Raw genomic sequence first — 25,977 nt, 5'->3', positions numbered from 1 at the left:
GACTGCATATGTAGGATGACAGGGTCAAACATGATACAGAAGATGTGAATCTCAAGGCAGGAAGGATGATAGTGTCCTCTAGAGAAGAGGTACTTATTAGCTTTTTGATTTCATGATCCCACTGTGATTATTCAGTCACCATCATTCAGTCACCCAAGGACTCTGTGTAGTTTCTTGGCAAAGACAATGGTGTGGTTGCCATTCCCTTCTCCTGTATGTCCTTATTTTACAAATGAGGAAATTGAAATAAATCAGGGTGAAGTGACTTACCCAGGGTCACACAATTGGGAAGTGTCAAGAGACCAGATCTGAACTCAGATCTTCCTTACCCTAGGCCTGGCGCTCTACTGTACTATCTATCTCCCTTATACTCCTAAAAACTAGTAAGGCCTTCTTTTTATGTGTTATATCTATCAATATTTACGACATTAGACTACCTAAAAGGATGTAAGGGACCCTCTCCTTGGGCCATACATTATAGTAATAGAGAAGTTCAGAAGAGGAGTAATTTTTGGGGGAAAGACAATATAATCCAACTGTTATGCAGATCAAAACCCATCCATGATCACTTGTCCTATTCGGTAGTCTGTCCCATCATAAATGAAAAAAGATCATGAAACTTTTACTTACTAGGCCCTGTTTCAGAAGACAGTAGATACCTACTCTGATACCTACAATGGGCACAAAGTAACCTGGAGATGTGGAATTTTCCCAATGGAACTTGCACAGCTACTGCACCTCAGTAACATATGATTATACCTTGGCTTATAGAGATTGGGAACTTACACAATGTAAGAATGAAAGCATAGGGAAGAAAAAGGATAAAGATCATTTTGGAAACATTCTCCCAAACTGCCTGTTGCTTAGAGAATAATGTGTGACCTATTCCACTTTCCAATTGACTAATTAATCATACCTTGAGTGAGGCCACAGCCTCTAATTTAGAAATCATCTAAAGGAATTAGAAAGCTCTCCCTGTGCTTTTGACTAAGAATGGTTTTTACATTGTAAAATAAAGTTTTACTCTACTAATTCACAGGAACCTGGCTGATTTGATCCTTAGGATAGTCGGTACTCTTCAACCCCCTGGAATCTAGACCAGTGGTCTCCTCTCAATGATAAGACAAGATTAGGGGTAGGATTATGAGTCAGGTATGTAGAAGTCCCAATTTGGGAACTGAAACCAACATTTGATAAAATCCCCATTTCTTTTAGTTTTCCAAATATAGGTAGGTTAATTCTTTTAATTCTAATATAAAACCAGGTCACCTCTGAGAGGACCTGGACTCTCTAGAATCTTGGCACTACTATTAATTTGCTGAGCAAAGGCTCTGATTTTTCATGTGTCAAATGATGCTTCTCCACAGGCTTCACCCATGTAAATGACAAGTATTCTATAATACAAATTTTTAACAATCATTTTAACTGCTGGATTTCCCTAAAACCAAAATCCAATAAAAAGTGACTCCCTGAAAACATTTTTACAGTCAAAGGTTCTGATAAAGGCCTCATTTCCAAAATATATAGAGCATTGACTCTAATTTATAAGAAATCAAGTCACTCTCCAATTGACAAATGGTCAAAGGATATGAACAGACAATTTTCAGATGAAGAAATGGAAACTATTTCTAGCCATATGAAAAGATGCTCTAAATCTGAGAAATGCAAATTAAGACAACTCTGAGATACCACAACATACCTCTCAGATTGGCTAGGATGACAGGAAAAGATAATGACAAATGTTGGAGAGAATGTAGGAAAAATGGGACACTGATACATTGTTGGTGGAACTGTGAATACATCCAGCCATTCTGGAGAGCAATTTGGAACTATGCTCAAAAAGCTATCAAACTGTGCATACCCTTTGATCCAGCAGTGTTACTACTGGGCTTATATCCCAAAGAGATCTTTTCTTTCTTTTTTTTTATTATAACTTTTTATTTATTACCCATGCCTGATTTAATTTTTTACAACATTATCCCTTGCATTCACTTCTGTTCTGACTTTTCCCCTCCCTCCCTTCACTCCCTACCCCAGATGGCAAGCAGAACTATACAAGTTAAATATGTTACGGTGTATCCTAGATACAATATGTGTGCAGAACCGAACAGTTCTCTTGTTGCACAGGGAGAATTGGATTCAGAAGGTAAAAATAACCTGGGAAGAAAAACAAAAATGAAAGCAGTTAACATTCATTTCCTAGGGTTCTTTCTTTGGGTGTAGCTGCTTCTGTCCATCTTTGATCAATTGAAACTGAGTTAGATCTCTTTATCGAAGAGATCCACTTCCATCAGAATACATCCTCAAACAGTATTGTTGTTGAAGTATATAATGATCTCCTGGTTCTGCTCATTTCACTTAGCGTCAGTTCATGTAAGTCTCTCCAAGCCTCTCTGTATTCATCCTGCTGGTCATTTCTTACAGAACAATAATATTCCATAACATTCATATACCACAGCTTACTCAACCATTCTCCAATTGATGAGCATCCATTCATTTTCCAGTTTCTAGCCACTACAAACAGGACTGCCACAAACATTTTGACATATACAGGTCCCTTTCCCTTCTTTAAGATCTCTTTGGTTGACTCTAATTTATAAGAAATCAAGCCATTCTCCAATTGATAAAGTGTTTCTACTGGGCTTATACTCCAAAGAGATACTAAAGAAGGCAAAGGGACCCACCTGTGCAAAAAAAAATATGTAGCAGCCCTGTTTGTAGTGGCCAGAAACTGGAAATTGAATGGCTGAATAAGTTGTGGTATATGAATGTTATGGAATATTACTGCTGATGCTGAGTGAAATGAGCAGAACCAGGAGATCATTATATACCCCAACAACGATACTGTATGAGAATGTATTCTGATGAAAGTGGATCTTTTCGACAAAGAGATCTAACTCAGTTTCAATTGATCAAGGATGAACAGAGGCAGCTACACCCAAAGAAAGAACACTGGGAAATGAATATAAACTGCTTGCATTTTTGTTTTTCTTCCTGAGTTATTTATACCTTCTGAATCCAATTCTCCCTGTGCAACAAGAAAACGGTTCGGTTCTGCACACATATATTTTATCTAGGATATACTGTAACCTATTCAACATGTAAAGGACTGCTTGCCATCTGGAGGAGGAGATGGAGGGGAAAACTCGAAACAGAAGTGAGTGCAAGGGATAATGCTGTAAAAAAATTACCCTGGCATGGGTTCTGTCAATAAAAAGTTTTTTAAAGAATAAAAAAAATAAAAAATAAAAAAAAAGAAATGACCAGCAGGATGATTTCAGAAAGGCCTGGAGAGATTTACGTGAACTGATGCTGAGTGAGATGAGCAGAACCAGGACATCATTATACACTTCAACAACAATATTATATGATGATCAATTCTGATGGACATGGCTCTCTTCAACAATGAGATGAACCAAATCAGTTCCATTTGTTCAATAATGAAGAGAATCAATTACACTCAGCGAAAGAACTATGGGAAATGAGTGTGAACCACAACATAATATTTCTACTCCTGTTTTTGTCCACTTACATTTTTGATTTCCTTCTCAGGTTATTTTTACCTTATTTCTAAGTTCGATTTTTCTTGTGCAGCAAAATAATTGTATGTATATGTATGTATGTGTATGTATATATATTGTGTTTAACATATACTTTAACATATTTAACATGTATTGGTCTATCTGCCATCTAGGGGAGGGAGTGGGGGGAAGGAGGGGAAAAGTTGGAACACAAGGTTTTGCAAGAGTCAATGCTGAAAAATTACCCATGCATATATCTTGTAAATAAAAAGCTATAATAATAAAATTTTTTAAATAAAAAATAAAAGTCTCAAAATTAAAAAAAAAAAAAAGTGACTCCCTGAATGAAGTTTATATTGTGTAATAATACAAAAGGTTCTGGTTGGAGGGGATGGTGCAGGACACCATCCTAGGAGTTCTAGGTCACTACAGCTTTTTCTCCTCACTACAACCACTCAACCTACTGGTTTCCTACAATCTGCTGTACTTCATCTACAGAGGTGGTCTTAACCTTGATCTTGCCCTCATCCACAAGTGCTCCACTTCCATGTTCATGAGCTCAGAAATTCCTTTATCTGATCATAATTTTTCAATTTTTTATCTCTCCCTATTCTTTATGGCCTCTAATTCTGCTTTTCATCCTTATTGTAACCACTAATCCCTTCAGTTCTCTTCCAGGTCATCAACCCTACAAAGGCTATGCTGTCCTTCCTTCCCTATCTCAATACTTCCATAAGTCCTTTGCCCCCTTATTCTCTCACCAGTCACGCACTGTTAAATTCCCACAATCTAATTCCTTTGCACTTATCCATGTGCAAATGAATGGAGATCAAAGATACCATAAAACTATGCTGACTGGTCCACTACTAATTTATGTTACATAATCTCTCTCTTTTTTTTTTAATATTTTACTTTATTTTATAATAACTTTATATTGACAGAATCCATGCCAGGGTAATTTTTTTTACAACATTATCCCTTGCACTTGCTTCTGTTCCGATTTTTCCCCTCCCTCCCTTCCCCCCCTCCCCTAGATGGCAAGCAGTCCTATATATGTTAGATATGTTGCAGTATATCTTAGATATAATATATGTTTGCAGAACCACAGTTCTCTTGTTGCACAGGGAGAATTGGATTCAGAAGGTAAAAATAATCTGGGAAGAAAAACAAAAATGCAAATAGTTCACATTCATTTCCCAGTGTTCTTTCTTTGGTTGTAGCTGCTTCTGTCCATCATTTATCAATTGAAACTGAGTTAGGTCTCTTTGTCAAAGAAATCCACTTCCATCAAAATACATCCTCATACAATATCGTTGTTGAAGTGTATAATGATCTCCTGATTCTGCTCATTTCACTTAGCATCAGTTCATGTAAGTCTCTCCAAGCCTCTCTGTATTCATCCTGCTGGTCATTTCTTACAGAACAATAATATTCCATAACATTCATATACCACAATTTACCCAGCCATTCTCCAATTGATGGGCATCCATTCAATTTCCAGTTTCTAGCCACTACAATATGTTACATAACCTCAAGTGGGCTCTCCCTTCTCTCCGCAAACCTCTTACACTACCCTAATCCCTTAGCCCATTTACCACAGTGGCCATTTTAAACATGCTCATTTCTTCCCCAAACTCCCCCAAATATCCCTTCCCCCTATTCTTTCAGCCGACTTTGCTCCTAATTCACTTCCCTCTTCATTTCATATCATTCAAGACATCATCCCCCACTATCTCCTCCTTCACCCTTTTATAAGAGGTAGCTTTCACAAAGCAAACTCCTCAATATTCATCCCTCCTATCTTTTTCAGCAGATTGCTCCATTATCTTCATTTCCCCATAACATTTAACTTCCCCCTAAATATCTGTTTCTTCCTTGTTGCCTATAAACAAGTCTGCTTCTCCCTCATCCTAAAAGCAACAACAACAACAAAAAAATCCTCTAACTGGCTTTGCTAATAACTGTTCCTATTATTGATTCATGTCCTCCTCTTAATTCTATGAAAAAGCCATCCAGCACTAGGTGCCTCTACATCTTTCTCCTTTCTCTAGCTAACAATGCTTTCTCCAAAGTTATCAGTAATCTTAAATGCCAATTCTAATGGCCTTTCCTCCATCCAGTATCTGCAGCACTGGACATTGCTTATCACTATCTTCTCTTTTAGCTCCGTTTTCTTCTGGTTCTTCTCCTATTTGTTTGATCATTCTCAGTTTCCTTTGCTGCATCTTCATCTGGGGCACAATCACTATCCTTGGGTAGCTCCCCAGGGTCTGTCCTCAGCCCTCTTATTTCCCTCTATGGCAATCTCATCAACTTCTACTGGTTTGATGATCATTTCTATGCAGATGAAATTCAGATCTATATTAAGCCTTAGTCTCTCTCTATGGCTGCAGCCACATATGGCCATTTGCTTCTAGGACATTTCAAACTGTATATCCATAGGCATCTCAAACTGAAGACATACAGAACTTAACATCAACATATCCCAAACTCTTTTTTCTTCCAAAAATTCCCTCTGTCAAGGGTACTACCATGTTTCTAGACATACAGGCTTATAACCTTGTTATTTTTGATTCCTCACCTGAACTTACCCCCACATTCAACCTTCACAACATATGGGTCCCTTTTTCTACTTTCTACCACCTTAGTGCAGGTTCTAGCACTTCAGGCTTATGTTATTGCAATAGCCTTCTAATTGCTCTTCTGCCTCTAGTCTCTCCCTATTCCAATCAATCCAATAAGCTGCTAAAGTGATTTTCCTAAACAGCTATTCTGTCCATGTCACCCCTTATGGTTCTCTGTTATCTTCAGAAACACACATAAGATTTCCTGTCTAGTAATTAAAGTTCTTCACAGCATGGTTCCTACATATCTTTCCAGTGTTCTTATACCTTGGCACTGATCTATTTTATGTTCTTTATACACAACACTCAAATCTCCAAACTCCATGCATTTTCACTGGGTAGCTCCATGCCTAGAAAGCTCTTTCTCCTTCCTTCTGCCTTTTGGCTTCCTTTAAGACTCAGCTCAAATCCCATCTTCAATAAAACATCTTTCTCAGTCCCCTCCACAGTCAGCATTTTCCCTCAAAAGGGAAATGAACTTCTTTCTACACAGTATCTATCTTGTATTTACATAGTGGTGTGCCCAGTGCCCTGTCTGGTTAAGAGTGTGAGCTCTTTGAGGGCAGGGACCTTGTTTCTTTCTTTTGAACCTTCAGTGCTTAGGGCAATACCTGATCCATAGGAAGCTCTTAATCAGACTTGGAGTTTATTCCTGGGCCTCAGTTCCTTTATTTGTTAAATGAAGAGATTAGAGTTTATCTCTTGTTTTGAATTCTTTCAGTTCAGATAGTTTTCTTCCAGTTGACATTCTAGGAATTCACTGGAGGGTTCTGAAAGTTTTCATTTTTATCTGAATTATGAACCTGAACTCCACCCTCAGTTATGGAGAGGACAACTGGCTTTATTTTAGTACTTTTTCAACTCCACATGTGTATCAGATAATCTGTCAGTTATATCTTTTCTACAGTAGTTCTGCAAGTTTTTCCTACTAAGTGGGAACATCCACAATCCATAGGTAGAAAAAAGACTGGTAGCTTGTCTCTCTAAGGAAAGGAGCTCGGTAAATGTAAAGATTTATGCATTACCTTCTCATTATCATATTTTATAAGACTTTAAAGACTCCATCTTTACTATACTATCTACCCTCCATGTTTTTAATTCTTCAGGGCCATTTTCTCCTCCAGTCAACATTCCCCTCTATACACATGACAGATTGAAGCCCTTACCTCTCTCTCAGCTCAGCAATTTGAAGATATCACAACTACAATTGCTACAGTGGTCACCTTCTGTCAGTCACCAGGCCTGGAATGGGAAAGCACAGTGTCATGGAGACAGAGATTAGTCACTTTTTCTGGGGCAAACCAATCAAAACACTGGAAAAGTCTGAAAATATGTGCAGTATATTATACCTAAAGACCTCACATGTTTACCAAGGAGTTGAAGAGAAGTCTTTTCACCTCTCTTCTTTAGGGCCATGCTGATTCTTTAAAATTTTGTAACATTCACTTTTGGTTATTTTGTAATTGTTCTTCCCAGTTATGATTCCAACTCTTATATACTCATCTACTTTCTTGGACTTCAATAAGCTCCAGGGGTGACTAACTAGTTCTTTCATCTAGTCCTTTGCTGATCAACAAAGGTCAGCTAGATAATCAATAATCTCAGGAGCCAATTCCCCAATAAAGCCTCCAAAATCTTTTTTAAAGCAAAATTCTTGCTTTGTCTTCATTTGCCTAATTGGGTTTTTTCCTTGTCTTTACTTTTTTCTCAACTAACCTCTAAGTATCAACATTGCTAATAACCCAGTCTAGCCAGCATGCTGCAAGTTAAACTTTAAGTCAGAGTTATCTGACTCACCCAGTTTATTTTTTGGGTCTTAATGGCTTCCCTTTCCCCTACAAAAACATGCAGTACTTAAAAAAAAAAAATTGTAAGTCATTATACACTATCTCAGGGTATAAGGAACTTTAAAGGTCATTTAGTCTGATTTATATCTGAGCAGTAGTTTAAAAAAATAAAAACAGGATTATAGTAAAAAAATCACAAACTCTGAAAATACAACTATATTGTCTGAAAACAAAGGAATTCACTTCAAAGGCAGCTTAGCCATTTACTATTTACTTGACTTGAGGCAATTCAGTTATTTCTTTGGGCCAATTTCTTAATTTGTAAACTAAGAGGATTGACTAAATGACCTCTAAGGTTCCCTACATCTTCCCTGCAATAGTCATTTGTGGGGAACAAAATGAAAATTTTGTGTAAAAGGGAAGCATGCAATTTAAAAACACTCTTTAGAAAGTCAATCTGTTATTTTAGGGACAAAAAACATATTATATATAACTTAGTTTGTTCATGACACCATCAAATTATATATGTAGAAATGTGAAAGCCCCTAAAATAGAATCTTTGAAAATTTGAGGAAAACAAGGTGGGGAAGGGTTTTCTGTTCTTCCCTGGGTTTGATTTATAAATTGGGTTTTCCTCCTGGATTTTTCCATCTTTCCTCTCTACCCTATTAAATCTTCTTAGTTATGAAAAGATAGAATGGTATAGTGTGAATAATAATGAATGAATTTGGAGTCAGAATGGATAAGTCAGAAGCCTTTTTCATTCACTCACCCAGCAAATATTAATGAAAACTTACAACATACTTACTTTCCTTTTAAGTCCACAAAAAAATGTGTAAGACACAAAAAAAATCTTGTTTTCCAAAAGGCAAAGAAATAACTATAGGAAGGAGGAGGTAGATGTCCTTGTGAGGGATGAGACCACTCCTCACTTGACTCTAGGTGATTGTTGCTATAAAGCCAACTTCATTCAGATCCTGTTATACTGTAAAAGGATGATAATGATACCTTACAGGAACTATTTTCAGTCCCAATGTCCATCCAGTTTCTAGTGTGCAAGGAGGGAGAAGAACCAACACCTCAGTCATACCTCCCAACTTCCTTTTAAACAACATGAGGATCAGAGCATTTACATTTGAATGCATACAAGTAGTCTCTTTTAGAAGAAAATATTTTCTCTCTCGACAATCAGGGGATGCCTTTTTTCCTGGTATATGGAACCCACTAAGTCCTAATCTGACAGATCCACAAACCAGATGGTAAAACTGAGGAAATGACAGCGATAGCTGTAACATGTCTTGAACACTGTAAAGGTCTTATAAAGTGCTTTACATCAACTGTCACTTGATTCTCACAACAATTGGTAGACAGTGACTGCTATTATCCCTATTTTATAGATAGGAAAACTGAAGCCTACAGAGTTAAAACAGAGCCATACAGCCAGTCAGTCTCTGAGATGTGATCTGAACTTAAAATCTCTATGCCATGCTACAATGACCTGGAGCCAATCTCACTTTCCTTTCCCTCATACATTCAAGATTTTTGGGTATAGAACTCTCACCCAAAAAATTTTCTCTGGACTTATCTAGTCCCTTTTAAAACTGTGCACACAATGGAGTAGAAATGGGTACCTGTAGGGTAGCTAGGTGGCACAGTGGATAGAGCACCAGCCCTGAAGTCAGGAGGACCTGAGTTCAAATCTGGTCTCAGACATTTAACACTTCCTAGCTGTGTGACCCTGCGCAAGTCACTTAACCTCAACTGCCTCAGCCAAAAAAAGAAAAAAAAAGAAAAGGGAAAGGAGACAGGATTGTGACTGGTTCCAAGTATTAGTCAAGGTAAGAGCTTGAGAATTCTAGAGACTAAAAGGATGATTAAGGCCTCATTACTGAAGCTGCATCCTTAGTCTGGAACCAGATATTTTGGGAAATTCATCCTAAATCAAAACCGTGAATAAGGGAAAAAGAATTCAGACAACTTAATTCCCCCACTCTGTTTTCCTGACAACTAGTACCATTTAATAGTCCTTTTCTTCTGATTGTGAGAAGACATATCTGCTCTGGAGCATTGGGAGGACTGGCTACAATCCCCTCTGAATCTCCTTGTACAAACACATACACTCGCACACACGTGCACACACACACACACACACACACCCCTCTGCTGGGAAAGTTGGAGTTTATACATTAGTGATCTTGTCTGGATCTCTGAGATGAATCCAGTGTACACAGACAATAAAGGGCAGAAACTTTTTCCATAGCCCACTACCAATTATGTATGCTTCCCTGAGGCTCCAGGATATCAGATGAATACTTCCTTCCCCCAAAACATGCAGGATTCCCCAGCTTTAGCACATCACATGCTATTTCAAAAATAGCAGCTATAATGGGGAAGGGAATGGAACACCAACACAATGGATTTATTTATAGGGTTACACATTAGGGGTTTTGCAGACTCTTAAGTCCAGGGCTCCTGCTGACTTTTATTCAGATTTCAGGGGCAGAATGGGCCAGGACTTTACACTGTGGTCTGCATAGACCATACTCATTCTGATGTTATTTCCATCTTTCATCTCTGCATTTCTCAATCCAGTCCTCATTCTCAAGGTCCATACTAATCTCTATTCCTTGTGTTCCTTTTATACTAATAGGAAGATAATTGTTTCAGGTTGGGTGGAGTTAATCTTGATTCCTCCCTACATATATTAATGTTTAGAATAATATTTTTTGGTATAGTCTACCAGAGTCCCCTTCCAGGGTCACATAATAGGCTATTTATAAACACGAACTAATAGAGAACTCAATATTCAGAGTTGGAATTATTGAAGGGGGAAAGGGGGGCAGTGTGAGTGAGAATATATAATAGACTGAGGATTAATATCTATTCCTTAAAGGGCCTACATGTAAGGATGAAGAGGCTGGAAGTCTCACACAATCTCTCTCCCAACTCTACCTGTACTAATGTTCAAATTCAGTAAGGTGCAAGGGGTGAAGGAGCAAGATCCTACAGGGGTTATGACCTTGAGGAAACTTGCAACTATTATAGGCTTTAGCATAGTCTTCTCTGAGCTAATCCAACTTTATCTAGAAATTTTTCCCCCTCCCTGGTCCATGAACATTGTAAATCTACCTATCTTCCCGTCCTATATCTCCTTGCTACAACCTTCAATCCCAGAAGATCGAGGAAGTCAACATCTTTTCAACCTTCGAGGCATAAGTCAAGATTCACTTCTGATCCTTTGGAACAAAGTTTGCATATAGGAGAGCAGTAGATCTGATAATGGACTGGCCTCTAACTGCTCTAAAACACAGGAGAGAAAAAAATTCTATGGGTTACATATGAAGGACCAAGAAAAAGCAGGATAAAACAGGAAAGCAGTTTCTCCTTATCAACTTCAGAAATGTGTCCTAGTCAGACTCACAAATAGGTGCTTGACTCTCATACATTTTCTAAATTTCCTAATTCAAAGTCCCAGGGTAACCCATGGATGCCAAGAGAACAGGTTCTGGCATGCAGGGCATTCATCTGTGCTTGAGCAACTCCCATCCTGATCTGAGTCCTCAAGGACCAACTGGCAGGGCGTGGCATGGACCAAAATGCTGACGATCTGCCCATATGGTCTGCTATCCCCAAAAGAGGAAGGGAAAAGAGTAACCATGGAATTCCCTCAAGCCCCACTTCAGGCTCACTTCTGTCCACTAGCTGGGGACCAGAAACCTCTCTGGGTCACAGTTCCCTCATCAGGCCATGGTGAAGATGAATGAGGTCATGTCTGGTTTGAAACAATAATTGCAGCAAAGAGCAGGACATAAGATAAACCCACACAAATCAAATCACAGCAGGAAGAGACTGAAAAATTCCACTAAAAAAATGTAGAATATATAAAATATTTGGGAGTCCACCTACCAAGGCACACATGGGAATTATATGAACACAACTACAAAACTCTATGAAACAGAAACCTAAATAATTGGAGATCTTAATCTTAAATTTGGGCCATGCTGACATGATAAAAATTTTTTTGTTTCCTAGATTAAATTTACAGAACTAGAAAGAAAAATAATAAAATTCATTTTTTTTTTTGGGGGGGATGTCTAAAATCTCAAAAGAAATAACAGAAAAATTTAAAAGGAAAGCAACCTGGCAGTATCAGATCCCAAATCATACATGGAAAACAGTAATTATGAAAACTATTTGGTACTAGGTTAAAATACAGAAAAGAAAATAGCAGAACAGATTAGGTATGTTACATTCAAAAGGAAATGAACGTATGATTTGATTTGATAAATTCAAAAATATCCAACTACTGGACTCATTATTTAACAAAAACTACTGGGAAAATTAGACAGCAATTTGGCAGAAATTAGGCTTAGACCAAATCAGTCAGTAGTTAATGAAATGAATTCACAAGTCAGGAAGATCGGAATTTAAATTCAGTTTCAGACATTTCCTTAGCTATGTGGCCCTGGACATGTCACTTAAACCCTGATTGCCTTAATTCACTGGCAGAGGAGATGGCAAACTACTCCAGCATTTGCCAAGAAAATTGCATGGGCAATATGGTCCATAGGGCGAGTTCCACATGACTGAAAAATTGAACAACAACAAACACTTCATATCTTTTGCCAATATAAGCTCCTAATGGACATATGACTTAGATATAAACTATCACAACATAAACAGATAAGGAACAAGAAAAGAAATAGCTTCTGCAACTCTGAATAGAGAATGAGTTCATGACCAAATACGAAACAGAGAAGACCACAGAACATAAAAGAGACAATTCTGATATTATATAAAACTAAAAAACGATACACAAATAAAATCAATGCAATTAATATGAAAAGATATTACCTGAAAAGGCTTTGCAATTCCTATAAAGACAGTATTCTAAAGTTCAGAATCCCCTCACTGGGAAGTACTGGAGTTGAAGAACAGATTAGCAATCCGTTTAAGATCTGGGCCTCAGAGGTAGTGTGGTATAACAGAGACAGATGTAGTTAAGAAGCTCCCAGGTTCATATCCTACCTCAGACACCTTTAACTGTGTAGTCCCGACCAAGTCTTAGATTCAAAGATGTAGTGTTGGAAGGTATTTCAGAGACCACCAAAGCCAAACCCCTCATTTTATAGATGAGAAAAACAAGCTCAGAGAACAGAGGTAAACTGACAAGTTACACATCTAGTAAATGGCTGAGATATGACTTGAATCCAGGTATTCCTGATCCCAAGTCCAGCATTTTATTATGCTGCAAATCCTGTCACCTTTCTGAGACAGGTTCTATGTTATTAAAATAAGAATTAGAATAGCACCAATTACATATGGTTGTTTTGAGGATTTAATGAGAACATATGTTAAGTACTTTGCATACCTTAAGGTATCATATATGTTATACCTTATTGTAATAGGCCTATGCCTATTATTTGATGGATTCTCTCTTCTCCACTTACCTACTTCCTAAGAAAAACAAAAACAAAAGAGAATAAGGGACAGAAAGGCAAAGCTTTGTACTTCTTATCCTGGGGACAAGAAGTGAGGTATCTTTTACAAAGGAAACAAAGGGCCACAAACTAATTATCCTCCACCCTCTTCACCAGCTCCAATCTATAATTGAAGGGAAAGCTTAGACTTTGAGAACTAGGCCCAGGGCTGGGGTACAAAGTACTATGTAACCTGGCAGATCCATACATTGAATGGAAGAAATAACTGACTCTGCCCAAACACAGACATCAGCTTCCACATCCTTCAGGCAATATCCACAAGGGATTTAGTGCCTAAGGCAGTGTAACCAAAGACTTGTTATGGTTCAGTATTCATGATAAAAGTGGGGATGTATCATTTGAAGGATTTAAGGGTCCTTTTCTTGAGGATGCCCAACATAATAGGCTTCCTTAAATTTCTCTTTTCCCAACATTTAGTTTCCAGTTTTTGGTCCTTGACATAAATATTATTCCCAAAGCCAAGAAGCACTTGTAGAATGTTTTCATCAAGTGAGAGAGGTTTCCAAAGAAAATCTTATATCCTTTTAAATTTTTCCTTCCACACAACCCTGCACTTTCAAACTAGGGCTGGGGCACAGAACAAATTCTGCCTTTCCTGCCAGGAAAGAAGGGACTAAGGCAAATTCAAACCTACTAGCATTTTTGTAGTTGTTCACAGCTTCTCCCAGGTCCTCAGGTGACCCCAAGTTTAGATGTCTCTGAGAGGTGGCTGGACAAGAGGTCCAAGATTGACTTGCACTGATTCTCTTATTCTATGTGGATAGTCAATAGCTTGGGGTCCAATAGCTGAGTTGTAGGCATTTAAAGGGGGAATATGAGCAGTTGTTTCACATGAGATCCCAGCAGGGAGAGGCAGAAGAGGACATGAGGGGGAGTCAGCCTAGTAAGAGGTTAAAGCATTTCCTTTATTTAGAAATGGAGATGATCTTCTCAGTTGGGGAGTGGGATAGGGAGGTGGAGTGAGGGCAGGTGTGTGTGTGTGTGTGTGTGTGTGTGTGTGTGTGTGTGTGTGAAGACAGGTTATCTCATACTGAGAAAGACTATGAAATTATCTTTGAAGGGCTAGACTAACCAATGATCTGTTTAGGAAGTGATCAGGACAATTTCTGTCTCCAAACTTCTATTAGCCTGTGAGAAAAAAACTCTGGATTAGAGGTAGAAAGCTGGAAATTGGCAAAAGTGGCTGAAAATGGTGATGTTGAGTTGCCCAGGAAGTGGGAGTGAGGGAGAGTTGGAAAAGCACTGGCTCCCAGAGGTACCTGGGGTGCTTCAGTCAGTGTGGAGGGTGTTTCAACAGATCCCCATACCAAAGGGCCAATTATATCCCCCACATCAAGCCCAGCCTAGAGCTATGGTGATTCAGACCCTGGGAACCTCCACCACTAAGTAACTACAGAGCCACACCCCAAGAGTTGGAGGGGCCCCCAATCAAAGCCCAGAAAAATCCTATTGTGCTCTTTCCCATTCCCCACCTCCCCCTAATTCTAGAATCCAGAATGTGAGCCACTTAACAATTTTAGATTGGGCATCAAGGTATGGGAAATGGGAGAACTGAAAGACAAGATGGAATGAGAGGCAGAACTGTAGGAAATAGTCACTAATTAAACACCTAATGAGCAGGTGTTTTTTTTAACCCAACAAGGTTTTTTTTTTTTTAAAACAATGTGCAAAGAGAGATGGGTGGTGATGGTAAGAGAATTAATTCAAACCTGGCATGGCTTTTTTCATTGCTGTAGAAGCATGGTTTTTCTGAAATTGTAATAACATCAGTGATAATTCCCCTTAATAACAACTTGGTCTCCACAAATTCTTTCATCTGTATAACTCCCAGGGCTGGGCAAAGGTAATTAGTGGATGAAGTTACACCCTTATGATGGCATGTTATTAACTCACTGGCACATGCAGGGAAACTGAGGCAAAAGAAAAAAAAATCTTCCATTACTGAACTCAGGACCTCCAAAATATTGTCTTCTGAGTCTCACATCACTTGAGGACTGAATGATCAAATTGCCCTTCGAGTTTTATTGGGTATTAGGGAAGGGATGGTATCCTATCTCATTCACTGTTGAAGATGGCAGCTACTAGGCCCTTTTCCCTGCCCTGGCTAAGGAGTCAGAGTTACATAAAATGGTAAAACAAGGATTTGACTTCTGAGTACCCCTTTCAAAACTCACGAAATCTTGTCTTCTGATTAGCTAAAGCCATTAGACAGCAAGATCCCTGAAATAATTCAGGGGAAGTACTCTTATCAATGTCAACTCTATCAATGTTTATACTAAAAACATTGCTACCTTATACCTTTGGGTCAACAAAAGATAGGATTCATCCCAATTCTAGCTCTTAATTTGTCCATCTCCATATTACAGTTCTCTTTTCTCACTGCCCCAAGGCTTCCACTTTCATATCTTTTAAACAGGAATTCTATACAGTGGCAAGGCCTACCTGTTCATTCAATGAAGCATGGGACAAAAGCTTGTCTTTGTCCTGCTGCCATACTAAAAATGCCAGGGTAAGCATAAAAAAAAATGAAGGCACCTAAGAACATTAGTTCTTCTCCTCCTTACCAATGGTAATCCAGTCCAGCCCCACAGATAGGCATTGCACAGAAAGACTCATAGAAATGACAGGAATAAAAAAATCAAAAGGCTTGGGAATAAGCAATAAATAGGAGTTTTCACCAGTTCTTCAAGAACAGGTTTGGATTTAAGATTCCCCTATTTTAAGGCTTTTGAGTGCTTCTCCTAGACATGACCTTAGATATATCATAGATCTGATAAGAGGCTCCAAAGGAAGCACCCAACCCCAATCAAGATCATCAGCTATTTCACATCCTGCCTATGCCTCTCTCAAATCCTATCCCCCAGTCAGCTGGACCTTTTCACATGAGCTAATCAATGTGTTATAGTGGAAAAGACACTGGGTGGGAATTGAGAAATTCACGTCTAGTATTCTGTCTCAACCACTTAAGTGATCTTAAGCAAAAATAAAAATATACATTTATACGGTGTTTTAAGGTTTACAAAATCCCTTCTGCTTTGTAAGTTAAGAAATAGTCATTCATATTGTCATTTATGGATGAAGAAATGAGGCCCGATAAAGTAAAATCATTTGCCCAGCATTATCATGGTCTAGAAAGAACTGGGATTTGAACCAGATCTCACTCCTCTGCCTATTTTATGCCAAGATGCTTCACAGGGCCTCAGTCTCCTCATTTGTGAAATGAAAAACTGGACTGATCTTTTGAGATCTCTTCTAGTTTTTACATTCCAAGATTCTGTTATTTTAATATAGTGGGATGATTATTTGAATGAATTTGTATGTGACAGTTTCAAAACAAATCCTAAATTTGAAAGAAATCTAATCCAATCAATTCATTAATATGGTTAGTAAGTTCAAGATACTCTTTGGTGTCAGGGAAGATATAGCTGCTATAGAAAATGACAGATGGGAGCAATAGGATCACCACAAAGATATTAGGTGGTCTTCTTTTAAAATAAGGATTCTTGGCTCTTTTTTGGTATCAATAGACCCCTTTGGCAATTTGATTGATGTCTATTAGCTCTTTCCTTGAAATAACATTTCTAAATGTATGAAATAAAACAATACATAGAAATAATAATGTAATTTTTTTTCCCCAATCAAGTTCCTGGATCCACTAAAATCCATTCATAGACTCCTTGAGAAAGGAGGCAATATCTGAGGAATCCAGATAAAAATCCCCTGAATTAGGAGATCAATTCATGCCTCTACCATCTCTTAGACAAGGCCACCCCCATCTTTAAGATAAAACTGGGCCCAAAGCAATCTATCTTGAAGAAGTGACATATATGGTCTATCCTTTAGTGGATAATTCAACTTCATCTAGGGTGTTTCAGGGAGGGATGCATATCAGTGCAAATGACTTTTGACAATCTGCTTTTATTCTGGGAGGTGACACAATCTATACCAAAACTCAGGATAGGACACTAAGACATTCTCCTTCATATGTATCATCTACTAGAAATATAACCATATAGAGCAACTGTGCTGAAACTCAAATCTCCACTGTGTCAAGTGAATAGAAGAGAGAAACGACAGTACATACAAACTGTGATGGTTCCCAGTACTTCTAACCTCCAATGTTCCCAGTAGCATCTGGGAAATCAAGGATAAAAAGAAAAATAGAGGGGCCTCTAGCTCCAAGGGAGAAGAACAAGTTCCAACCTGGAGAGCCAGACTGCAGAGAAAATCCTGTGGCCAGGGAAAAAAAAAAGGTGGGGCTGGGGGGAGTAGTTCATGAATAAAGAGGTAGGAGGCTTACAATCAGGAAGATAAGGTAAACCAGGTCTGAAGAAGTGAAACCGGGGGATGGGGAAGCAGAGGGGGAAGAAGCAACTTCAGTTAAGAGTTCCTAAAAGGGGGTAGTGCAGGATGGCACTTCCCCCACCTTACTGTCTTCTTGTGAAGGAATGGATGAGATTTTTCCCTGGCTCAGATATTAAAACAAGTCCAAACAGCTGAACCCCAAACTGTCTCCTGGGAATCTGCCTACTTCACTGCTCTCCTCCCTTCTTAATCCCAACTTAAGGGACCAACTCAAATACTAGAAAAGCCAAGGAATCTCAGCAAGGGCCATCCTCCTGCAGACTTTGCCAGTCCTGTGGCAAATGAAGGAGAAGGGGAAAGTATCAGCTGCAACCTCTTCCTTGACCTCCCCCTCGATGGTTTCTCAGCCTAAGACTTCAAACCAAGTCACAAGTAAATTTAGACATTTAAACGGAGATACTGGCTGAAGTCCCAGGATGCCTGTCAAGTCTCAGCCCCAGGCTTTCTTCCTTCCCAGAGTGCCACCAGCTTCATCCTGCTACATTTTGGAGCTGGCTACATTTTTGGGACAATGACCTCCTTGAAGTCTCAGCCCCAGATTTTCTTCCTTCCCAGAGTGCCACCAGCTTCATCCTGCTACATTTTGGAGCTGGCTACATTTTTGGGACAATGACCTCCTTGAAGTCTCAGCCCCAGATTTTCTTCCTTCCCAGAGTGCCACCAGCTTCATCCTGCTACATTTTGGAGCTGGCTACATTTTTGGGACAATGACCTCCTTGAAGTCTCAGCCCCAGATTTTCTTCCTTCCCAGAGTGCCATCAGCTTCATCCTGCTACATTTTGGAGCTGGCTACATTTTTGGGACAATGACCTCCTTGAAGTTCAACTTATTCTCCTGGTCCTCTCCCTCTGCTGCCTTAAGAGTAGATAAGGGATGCTCAAAGGACCAAGGTCACCTCACCGTTGGTCCACCTGTTTTGAAAACAGGGCTCATCTGCAAATAAGCATCTGCTGGGGCAAGGATATGGAGTTCTTCTGAGTCCAGAATCCCATCAGCCGAGGATGAGGAAGAGCTTGAATAGTGGTGAATTTTTTTCAATCCCTCCTTGACAGATTTCTCAGAAGGCTAGGGTTTTCTCCAACTGGCTGGCACAGCACAAGCTGAGGAGAGACTGCAGAACAGTCTGTGGACCCTAGTTATTTTTCCTCAAGGTTACAAATTATAGGAAGGTCTTTATCGTTGTTGGGAGGAGTTGTCATAGAAGGTCTCTGTTGATAACCCCATCAACCTCAATTCCCTCTCTCAGCCTAGAGGACATTTCTCAAACTGGTCCCTAGGGAATGCTCACTTATTTGACCCTCAGTGCGGCCCCAGGGTTGCTATGGGAGCTGACTGAGGAGGCAGCGATGGAGGCAGTGAGCCGGGGATAGGGGAGTGTGGGTCTCGGTGAGGGTGGGGGGTCTGGATCTTAGAACATAAAGGAAAAGGCTGAGGTGGAGTGGAGGGTCAATCCCCAGCGCCGCACTCAGTGGCAGGCACAGTCGCATTTCCCGCATTTTTGTGGCCCCCTAAGCCAAGAGCCCGGGCCGACTTCGGTGAAGGGGGTGCCTAGGCCCCACTTCCTGCGTAACCCACCCCCATTCAGCATTTTCTTCATCCTCCATACTCCTTTTATTCCACCCTATCCGCAGAGAGTTCTGAGCACTGGAGGAATTCTGTCCCTTCACCGTGGGGACCGGAATGGGGTGGCGGACTACGAAGCTGAGGGAAGGGAAGTAGAGGGAATGGGACAAGGTCAGGGACTCAGGCACTGGGAAGGGACCGGCCCCGGAACGCCCCTCTGCCCCTCCAGTTTTCCTTCCGGGGACACGGAGCGTGCGCGGAGATGGCGGGGGTGGGGCACGCTGAATGGACCAAGCCGCGGGCGGGAGTGCCCCCAGGGAGGAGGGAGGAGGGAGGAGGCTGGGGTGGGGTAGGGGAGTCCGTCTGGACGGAAGGCCGCGCTGCTACGAAAGCGTTAACCTTCCTGGGCCGGGGCTGCCCCCGCTTTTCCTAGTAAGATCCGCGCGTGGCCAAGACTTACCGAGGGCTCTGGCCGGGGCCGGGCCGGGCCGGATCCACTGGGTCCATGGCAGGTACGGCTGCGGCTGCGGCTGAGGCTGCGGCTGAGGCAACGGCCCGGGAACGAGGGGCGGAGGAAGGCAAGGTTCGGGCCGCTGCCTGATGTCAGGGCTTTGAAGAGGCCTTCTGGTTCCGCCCCATCTCGTCCAGGCCTCGCCCTCGCCCGCTCGCTCAGCCAATCATCGCGCCCCTAGAACTCGGGCCCCGCCCCTCGCCTCTGCCAGTGGTCCCCGGCCCGAATTGGACTCTCCTCTCACACCCCCACCCCGAGCCGCGTGCGCCGTTTCCGCCCAGTCTGGGAGACACTGCCGGTTATCCTAACCGGACGATCTGATCCACCTTTTCCGTGCTGGGATTGGTGGCCTTGAGACAGGGCGGGGTGAGGACTGGGTGAGCCTCACACCCTCCTTTGGGCGCGAGACGGTGCACACCTGTGTGCACGTGTCTGTCAGCGAAAGTGTTTGTATCTGCAATATGACTTTATACCTGTATGGGTGTGATGTAAATGCGGAAGAGGGTGCTCCTTAGCCTGTATGCCCTCGCCTTCCTCTCCCTCCTAACGGTTTCAGACAGCCAGGGACTGGATGTTCTCGTACTAGTGCGCTATTGTACCATCGTAAATTTAATTTTCTGTTAATTTTGAATACGACAAATGCCAACAAATATTCCCGTATACTAAGAACAGTAAAAGAAAATTTTGCTATGAAATGTTGGTCCAGGCCAGGACATAGGATCTCTAAGATGATCTGTAAATTTTTTTTCGTCTGTAACAAATTAAGAGTCTTACCATCCATAGGGGCAACTAGGTGGCGCTAGTGGATAACCCTAAAGCCAGGAGGACCTGAGTTCAAATGTGACCTCAGACACACTTCCTAGCTATGTGACCCCAATTGCCTCAGCAACAAAACAAAAATATCTTACCGCCCTACTTTTACCAAGATTTTATTATTTTTTTGTTAATATGTATGCTATAGATATTTACAACCATTTCCATGTTCTGACAAATTTTATATGAACTGTTGGCAAGGAGACAGGAAATGGACTAAATGATTTCTAAAATTGCTTCTAGCTTTAACATTATTATTCCCACTCCCCTCCCCAGGATTTTAATTTTAATTCTTCTGTTTGTAAACTTATAATAACAAACACCTCCATATACTAAGAATAGAAAAGGATTTCTATCCTATCTTAACTTTATTATGTTGTTACTCTTTGTGACCACATTTCAGATTCTCTTGGTAAAGATGCTAGAGTGAATTGCCATTTCCTTCTCCAGCTCATTTTACAGATAAGGAAACTGAGGCAAACGGGGTTAAGTGACTTGCCCAGAGTCACAGCTAAGTGTCTATGGCCTGGTTTATACTCAGGTCTTCCTGACTCCATGCCCAGCTCCATCCTCTCCAATCATCTAGACTCACACCACTAAACCCTGACCCTAACCCTCACAAAAAAAGTTCCTTAATTCTCTTTACTTGTGTGTGTGTATGTGTGTGTGTGTGTGTGTGTGGTAGTAGTGAAGTTGGGGAGGACAGAAAGGATTAGTGATAGTGATTCCAAAAAAAAAAGCTGGGGGCGGGGGGGAGATAATCAAGGAAAAAAAAATTTAAATTTAAATTCAACACATTGGTTACAAAGCTAGACAGCTTTGTCCATGTTCTATATTTTAAAAAATAAACATAGGTCAGAATTCTTAAATTTTTCAAAAAAAATTTTTTTAATTAAAATTTATGGACCCAAGGACTAGGCCACTAGGGTATAGAGCCACCCAGTATTCTGTAACTAGGCATGAAGTTTTCACCAATTTCATTTCTATGGGGCCTAGATAGATCTATTTTTCTGTTTTTTTCTCTTTAGCTCACTACAACTCCTGTCCTAATCCACTAGTGATAATTTTATTTATATCTATGGCTCACATCTAGAGGATGGCCAAAAGTAAGGAGTAAAGGGGCACTGGATAGGATAGGATAGGTAATTTATTCCTCCATATTCAAGAAATGCTAAATATGATTGAATTAAAACAGTATTCAGTAACTTAGTTCAAGACTTAGTTATTATATAGGGTAGGTAGGTAGTACAGTTGGCAGGAGCTCTCATTTGAAGTTGAGAAGATCTAAGTTCAAATTCTTCCTCAGACACTAGCTATGTGACCTTGGACACTTCATCTCTATTTACCTCAGCTCTTCATTTATAAAATGAGATTACCTGGAGAAATAAATGGTAAACCACTACAGTATCTTTGCCAAGAAGAATAAAACATGACTGAAGAACAAATTGTTATCAATCTGTTTGGAGACTAATACTTAAACATCATCACGACATAAAGTAGTTTACAAAACTGCTAATTAGGAATTTTACATTTCACCTTGTACTACATTGTCTAATCACTTCAGGGACATGTTTACTAGGTTTGAGCTTACCTTTTTGTTGATATCTTCTCTGAAAAAACAGAACACAAAACTCCCCTTGGCAATAGTTTCACTCAGATTTGAAAGATGGGGATAGGTACAATCCTAGTCACATCCATTTTTAGAAGTATATTCAGAGTGTCTGAAGCAAACATTAATAAAAAATCATGGCTTAAATATAAACTCAATTTCAGTCAATACTCCATGTAGACATAGCTTTTGTTCTTATATATTTGAATAAACTGCCAAAGTCTTAGATACTAGACTTGCAAAGATTTTTTCCCCCAGGGGAATTTATTCCTCTCCTAATTTTTACTGCATTGATTTAGTTTGTGTAGACATATCAATTCCATATAATCACAATTGTTCATTTAATCTTGTGATCTTTTCTATCTCCTCTTTGGTCTAGAACTTATCCTTTATCCATAACTATGAAATGTATTTCCTTCCCTGCTTTTCAAATTCATGATTTAACTTTATATCTAAAACTTGCAATCGCTTGGACTTTATTATTATTTATTTAAGATAATGGCCTGAATTAATTTCTTCCAGATAGCATTCAAGTTTTCCCAAAAAATTTTGTTAAATAGTCTGTGCCTTTGTTTTAAAATTTGAGGCTTTATCAAACACTACAATTATGTTCCATCACCTCTGGTTCTTAGGATCCTAATCTATTCCATTGATCAACTTTTCTGTATTTTTAACCATTATCTGATAGTTTTTTGGATGATTTCTTTTTTGTAGTGAAGTTTGAGAATATAAAAGGAAGGCTGAAAAGCCTGGGTCTAAATGATGGGGAACAAGGAGTCTCTGTAGGAAAACAGTGATGAAAACATTGAAAGGCTGTTATTATAGTTGCTATGTATAGGATAAATTGGAGGCCACAAGATGGTATCTCCATCAACTTTCTCATATTTCTTTTCAAGGCTGAACAGTGACTGGTTTGAAATTTTTGACCTTTATTTGATGATGTATATATAGTGAAAACTTGTTTTCATAATATTTGAATGTTTCCAAATAACTGGAAATTTCAAGCATATTGCCAATATTTCTATACCTGAATTTTTAACTTCTTATAAGGATGTTTGTTATTATTTATATACAGGGTACTGTAATCAATAAAATGCTGGAGTCAGAGTCTGGAAAGCAGGTTCAAATTCTGCCTTGGACACTTAATAGATTCATGGGCCAGGAAACTCGACTTTTCTCACCTATAAATAAGGCTATTGTGAGATTAAAATGAAGTAATATATTTAAATTGTTTTTGTTCAGTTGTTTTAGTTGTGCTGGACTCTTCATGGTCGGTCCCATTTAGGGTTTTCTTGGCCAAGATACTGGAGCTTTTGTCTATTTCCTTCAACAGCTTATTTTATAGATGGGGAAACTGAGGCCAGCAGAGTTAAGTGACTTTTTCTATCGGGAGAAGTTTTATAAGAAGCTGAAAGATGTTAATAACAGACAAGTTTGGTGGCATTATTTAAATGGGGACATTGTGTTGACGATTGGTAAATGCCATCTCAGGAAGCTACTGACTCACTTCTATAAGTTGAACAGATAGGGTTCCTTGATATAATAGACTACTCACTTCATTGTCTAGATAGGAATTCTTAATCTAGGATCTGTGAAATTGTTTTTGTCTTTTTTTTTTTTCACTATATTTCAATGTGATTGAGTACCTTTGTAATCTTATGTATTTTATTTTATGCATTTAAAAATATTATTCTAAATGGGAAATCCAGACTTCATCAGGCACTCAAAGGGGTCTAGGACTCAGGAAAAAATCAGGACTCCTTGTCTAGGAGCTTGACGCTATTTAGATAGTGTAGACACCACTTCACACTGTTTCTGATGAGGTTTGGCGCAGGGCAGACAACTGTGAGAACCTCTTCTAGTCAGGGCAGGTCCTTCATAAAAGAATTTACAAACCTGAAAAGTTAGACTGGCAAAAAGAAGTTTATTGGCACTGAGAAGTCAGCTTTTGCTAGGAGGCTAATTTCCTCAGTGGCAAGGTCCTAGTAAAGGTCTAGCAGAGAAATCCTGGCAGAGAGATAAAGAGGGGCTAATGCTGAGAAAAAAGTGTCTTCTTAGTGGGCAGGGGGTCATCGCAGGCAACTATGCCAAGGAGAGGTACTTTGGCATGGCATGATTCCTGCTTTTGGCCCTCTGCAAAGAAATGAGGGAGGAGAAACATTTTATCTTGGCTAGGGGCTAGGGGCAATTTGAGTTGAAATCAGATGGAGATCTTCGAATTGAATGGAAGTTTTCCAATTGAATGAGTAGTCCTAGACTAATCTTCAACTCAATAGAGGGTGTAATCAGTAGTGAGTGTTATCAATGTGGGATGTCCTCCAGGATAACAGAATGAAACTACTTATCTTGACTCCCTAGGGCAGGTCTTTCTCAGAGAAGAGCTTCTCTGAGACTTCTCAAGTGTTTACCTCATGGTCCTCCCAAGTCAGGACAATATTCTCCCATCATTTCCACAGCTCACAAGAGTATGGAATATATCAGGTGGAGATTAGAAGTCATGAGACTTGAACTTCTCATTTCTGTCATCATCACTTTGCTATAAGCTTTCCTCTAAAAAAGAAAAAGGAAAAAAAAAAGAAAGAAAGAGAAAGAAAGGGGGTATATGAGGTATAAAGTGGAAGTATTGTTATTCCATTTTGCAAATGAGCAAATTGATGCTTAGGTCTATTGCCAAATGATAATAGAGGTGGTTCATCATAGTGCAATTAAATACATGGATGAATTTTTGATGTCTTTCTCTTTCAGTAAAAAGGGGATAGAGTGATAATAAACATTCTATTCATTGCTATTGATAGATTTTTCTCTTATGGACTGCTAGCACTGACCTTTTTGAGACTTCAGCTTCTGTATGGGCAAAATACCCATGGAGTTTGAATGTAATTATAAGATAATTCTACATTATTTATTCCAGTTGTACATACAACTGAGGTTGGAATGAAGTATGGCCATTGCTCCAGAGATCTATTACATAGATCATGTATGATGTTTATTACTGATACTTCATGTGTCAAGCCTTGAAGGTCTAGCACGCAAGATGTTCTCTTGGTTTATTTGCCTGGAATTAGGCATAAGTGGAAAGAGAATGTTCCCTAAATATTAGACTCCCAAACTTACAACAGTAATGTATCAGGCTATAAAAAAAGGATATAGTGGCTTATCTAGTGTCCCTTCAGGAAGTTTCAGAGTCATTTCAGGATTTGGGAATGCTCTGAAGTTCAGTTTGTTTATCCAGTGGTGACTATAGAACTACAGTAGGTTTTTCAATGGGACATAATATCCAAGTCAGTTCTGAAGTGAAATGTTGCTCTATGTGTGGTATCTAGAAACACAAAATGGAATGCCCTGAATGTTTGAAGAAGATATATATTTTGCTGTATAGATCACAATCTGTCCCATGGGGAAAATATAGTGCAATATATATGACAGTTGATAGGACTTCATTCAAAGCAATACATAATGGGGGTACCCCAATACTGTTATAACTTTGGGGGGAACTCTTGAGAAATTTCCTTGCCTCTGTGAAAGACCTGCCCCAGGGAATCAAGATAAAGTGATTTCATTCTGTTATCTTGGTGGGATTAGTTGAGTCCAGGACTACTCCTACTTAGCCTGAGCTGGAGATCTAGATTTCTATCGACCTCTATTGAATTGGAGATTAGTCTAGGACTATTCAGTCAATTGGA

The 25,977-nt window shown here is 39.6% G+C and overlaps 1 protein-coding gene across 3 annotated transcripts in view; it reads right to left on the bottom strand.

The window, feature by feature from the left end:
- NCKAP5L (NCK associated protein 5 like) overlaps positions 1-20,137 on the bottom strand; it is a 51,648-nt gene extending 31,511 nt beyond the window's left edge. Inside the window, exons 1-2 of one of the 3 annotated variants that reach the window (XM_051963075.1) lie at positions 19,822-20,122; positions 7,312-7,387 (exon numbers count right to left, since the gene is read on the bottom strand). Coding sequence is in view for 2 of the 3 variants with exons in the window: in XM_051963076.1 (XP_051819036.1) it covers positions 19,822-19,868 (47 nt within the window). In the remaining variant the exon portion in view is untranslated. Of the gene's footprint in view, positions 1-7,311; positions 7,388-19,821 lie in introns of all 3 variants that reach the window. The other 2 variants (XM_051963076.1, XM_051963074.1) reach the window with 2 other exon arrangements.
- Between the last annotated feature and the right edge of the window lie 5,840 nt (positions 20,138-25,977).

This window comes from Antechinus flavipes, chromosome 5 (genome assembly GCF_016432865.1).
Source record: "Antechinus flavipes isolate AdamAnt ecotype Samford, QLD, Australia chromosome 5, AdamAnt_v2, whole genome shotgun sequence".
Classification (NCBI taxonomy): Eukaryota; Metazoa; Chordata; class Mammalia; order Dasyuromorphia; family Dasyuridae; genus Antechinus; species Antechinus flavipes.
The sequence above is the reverse complement of the archived record's forward strand: the minus strand, read 5'-3'. Positions and strand labels throughout refer to the sequence as shown.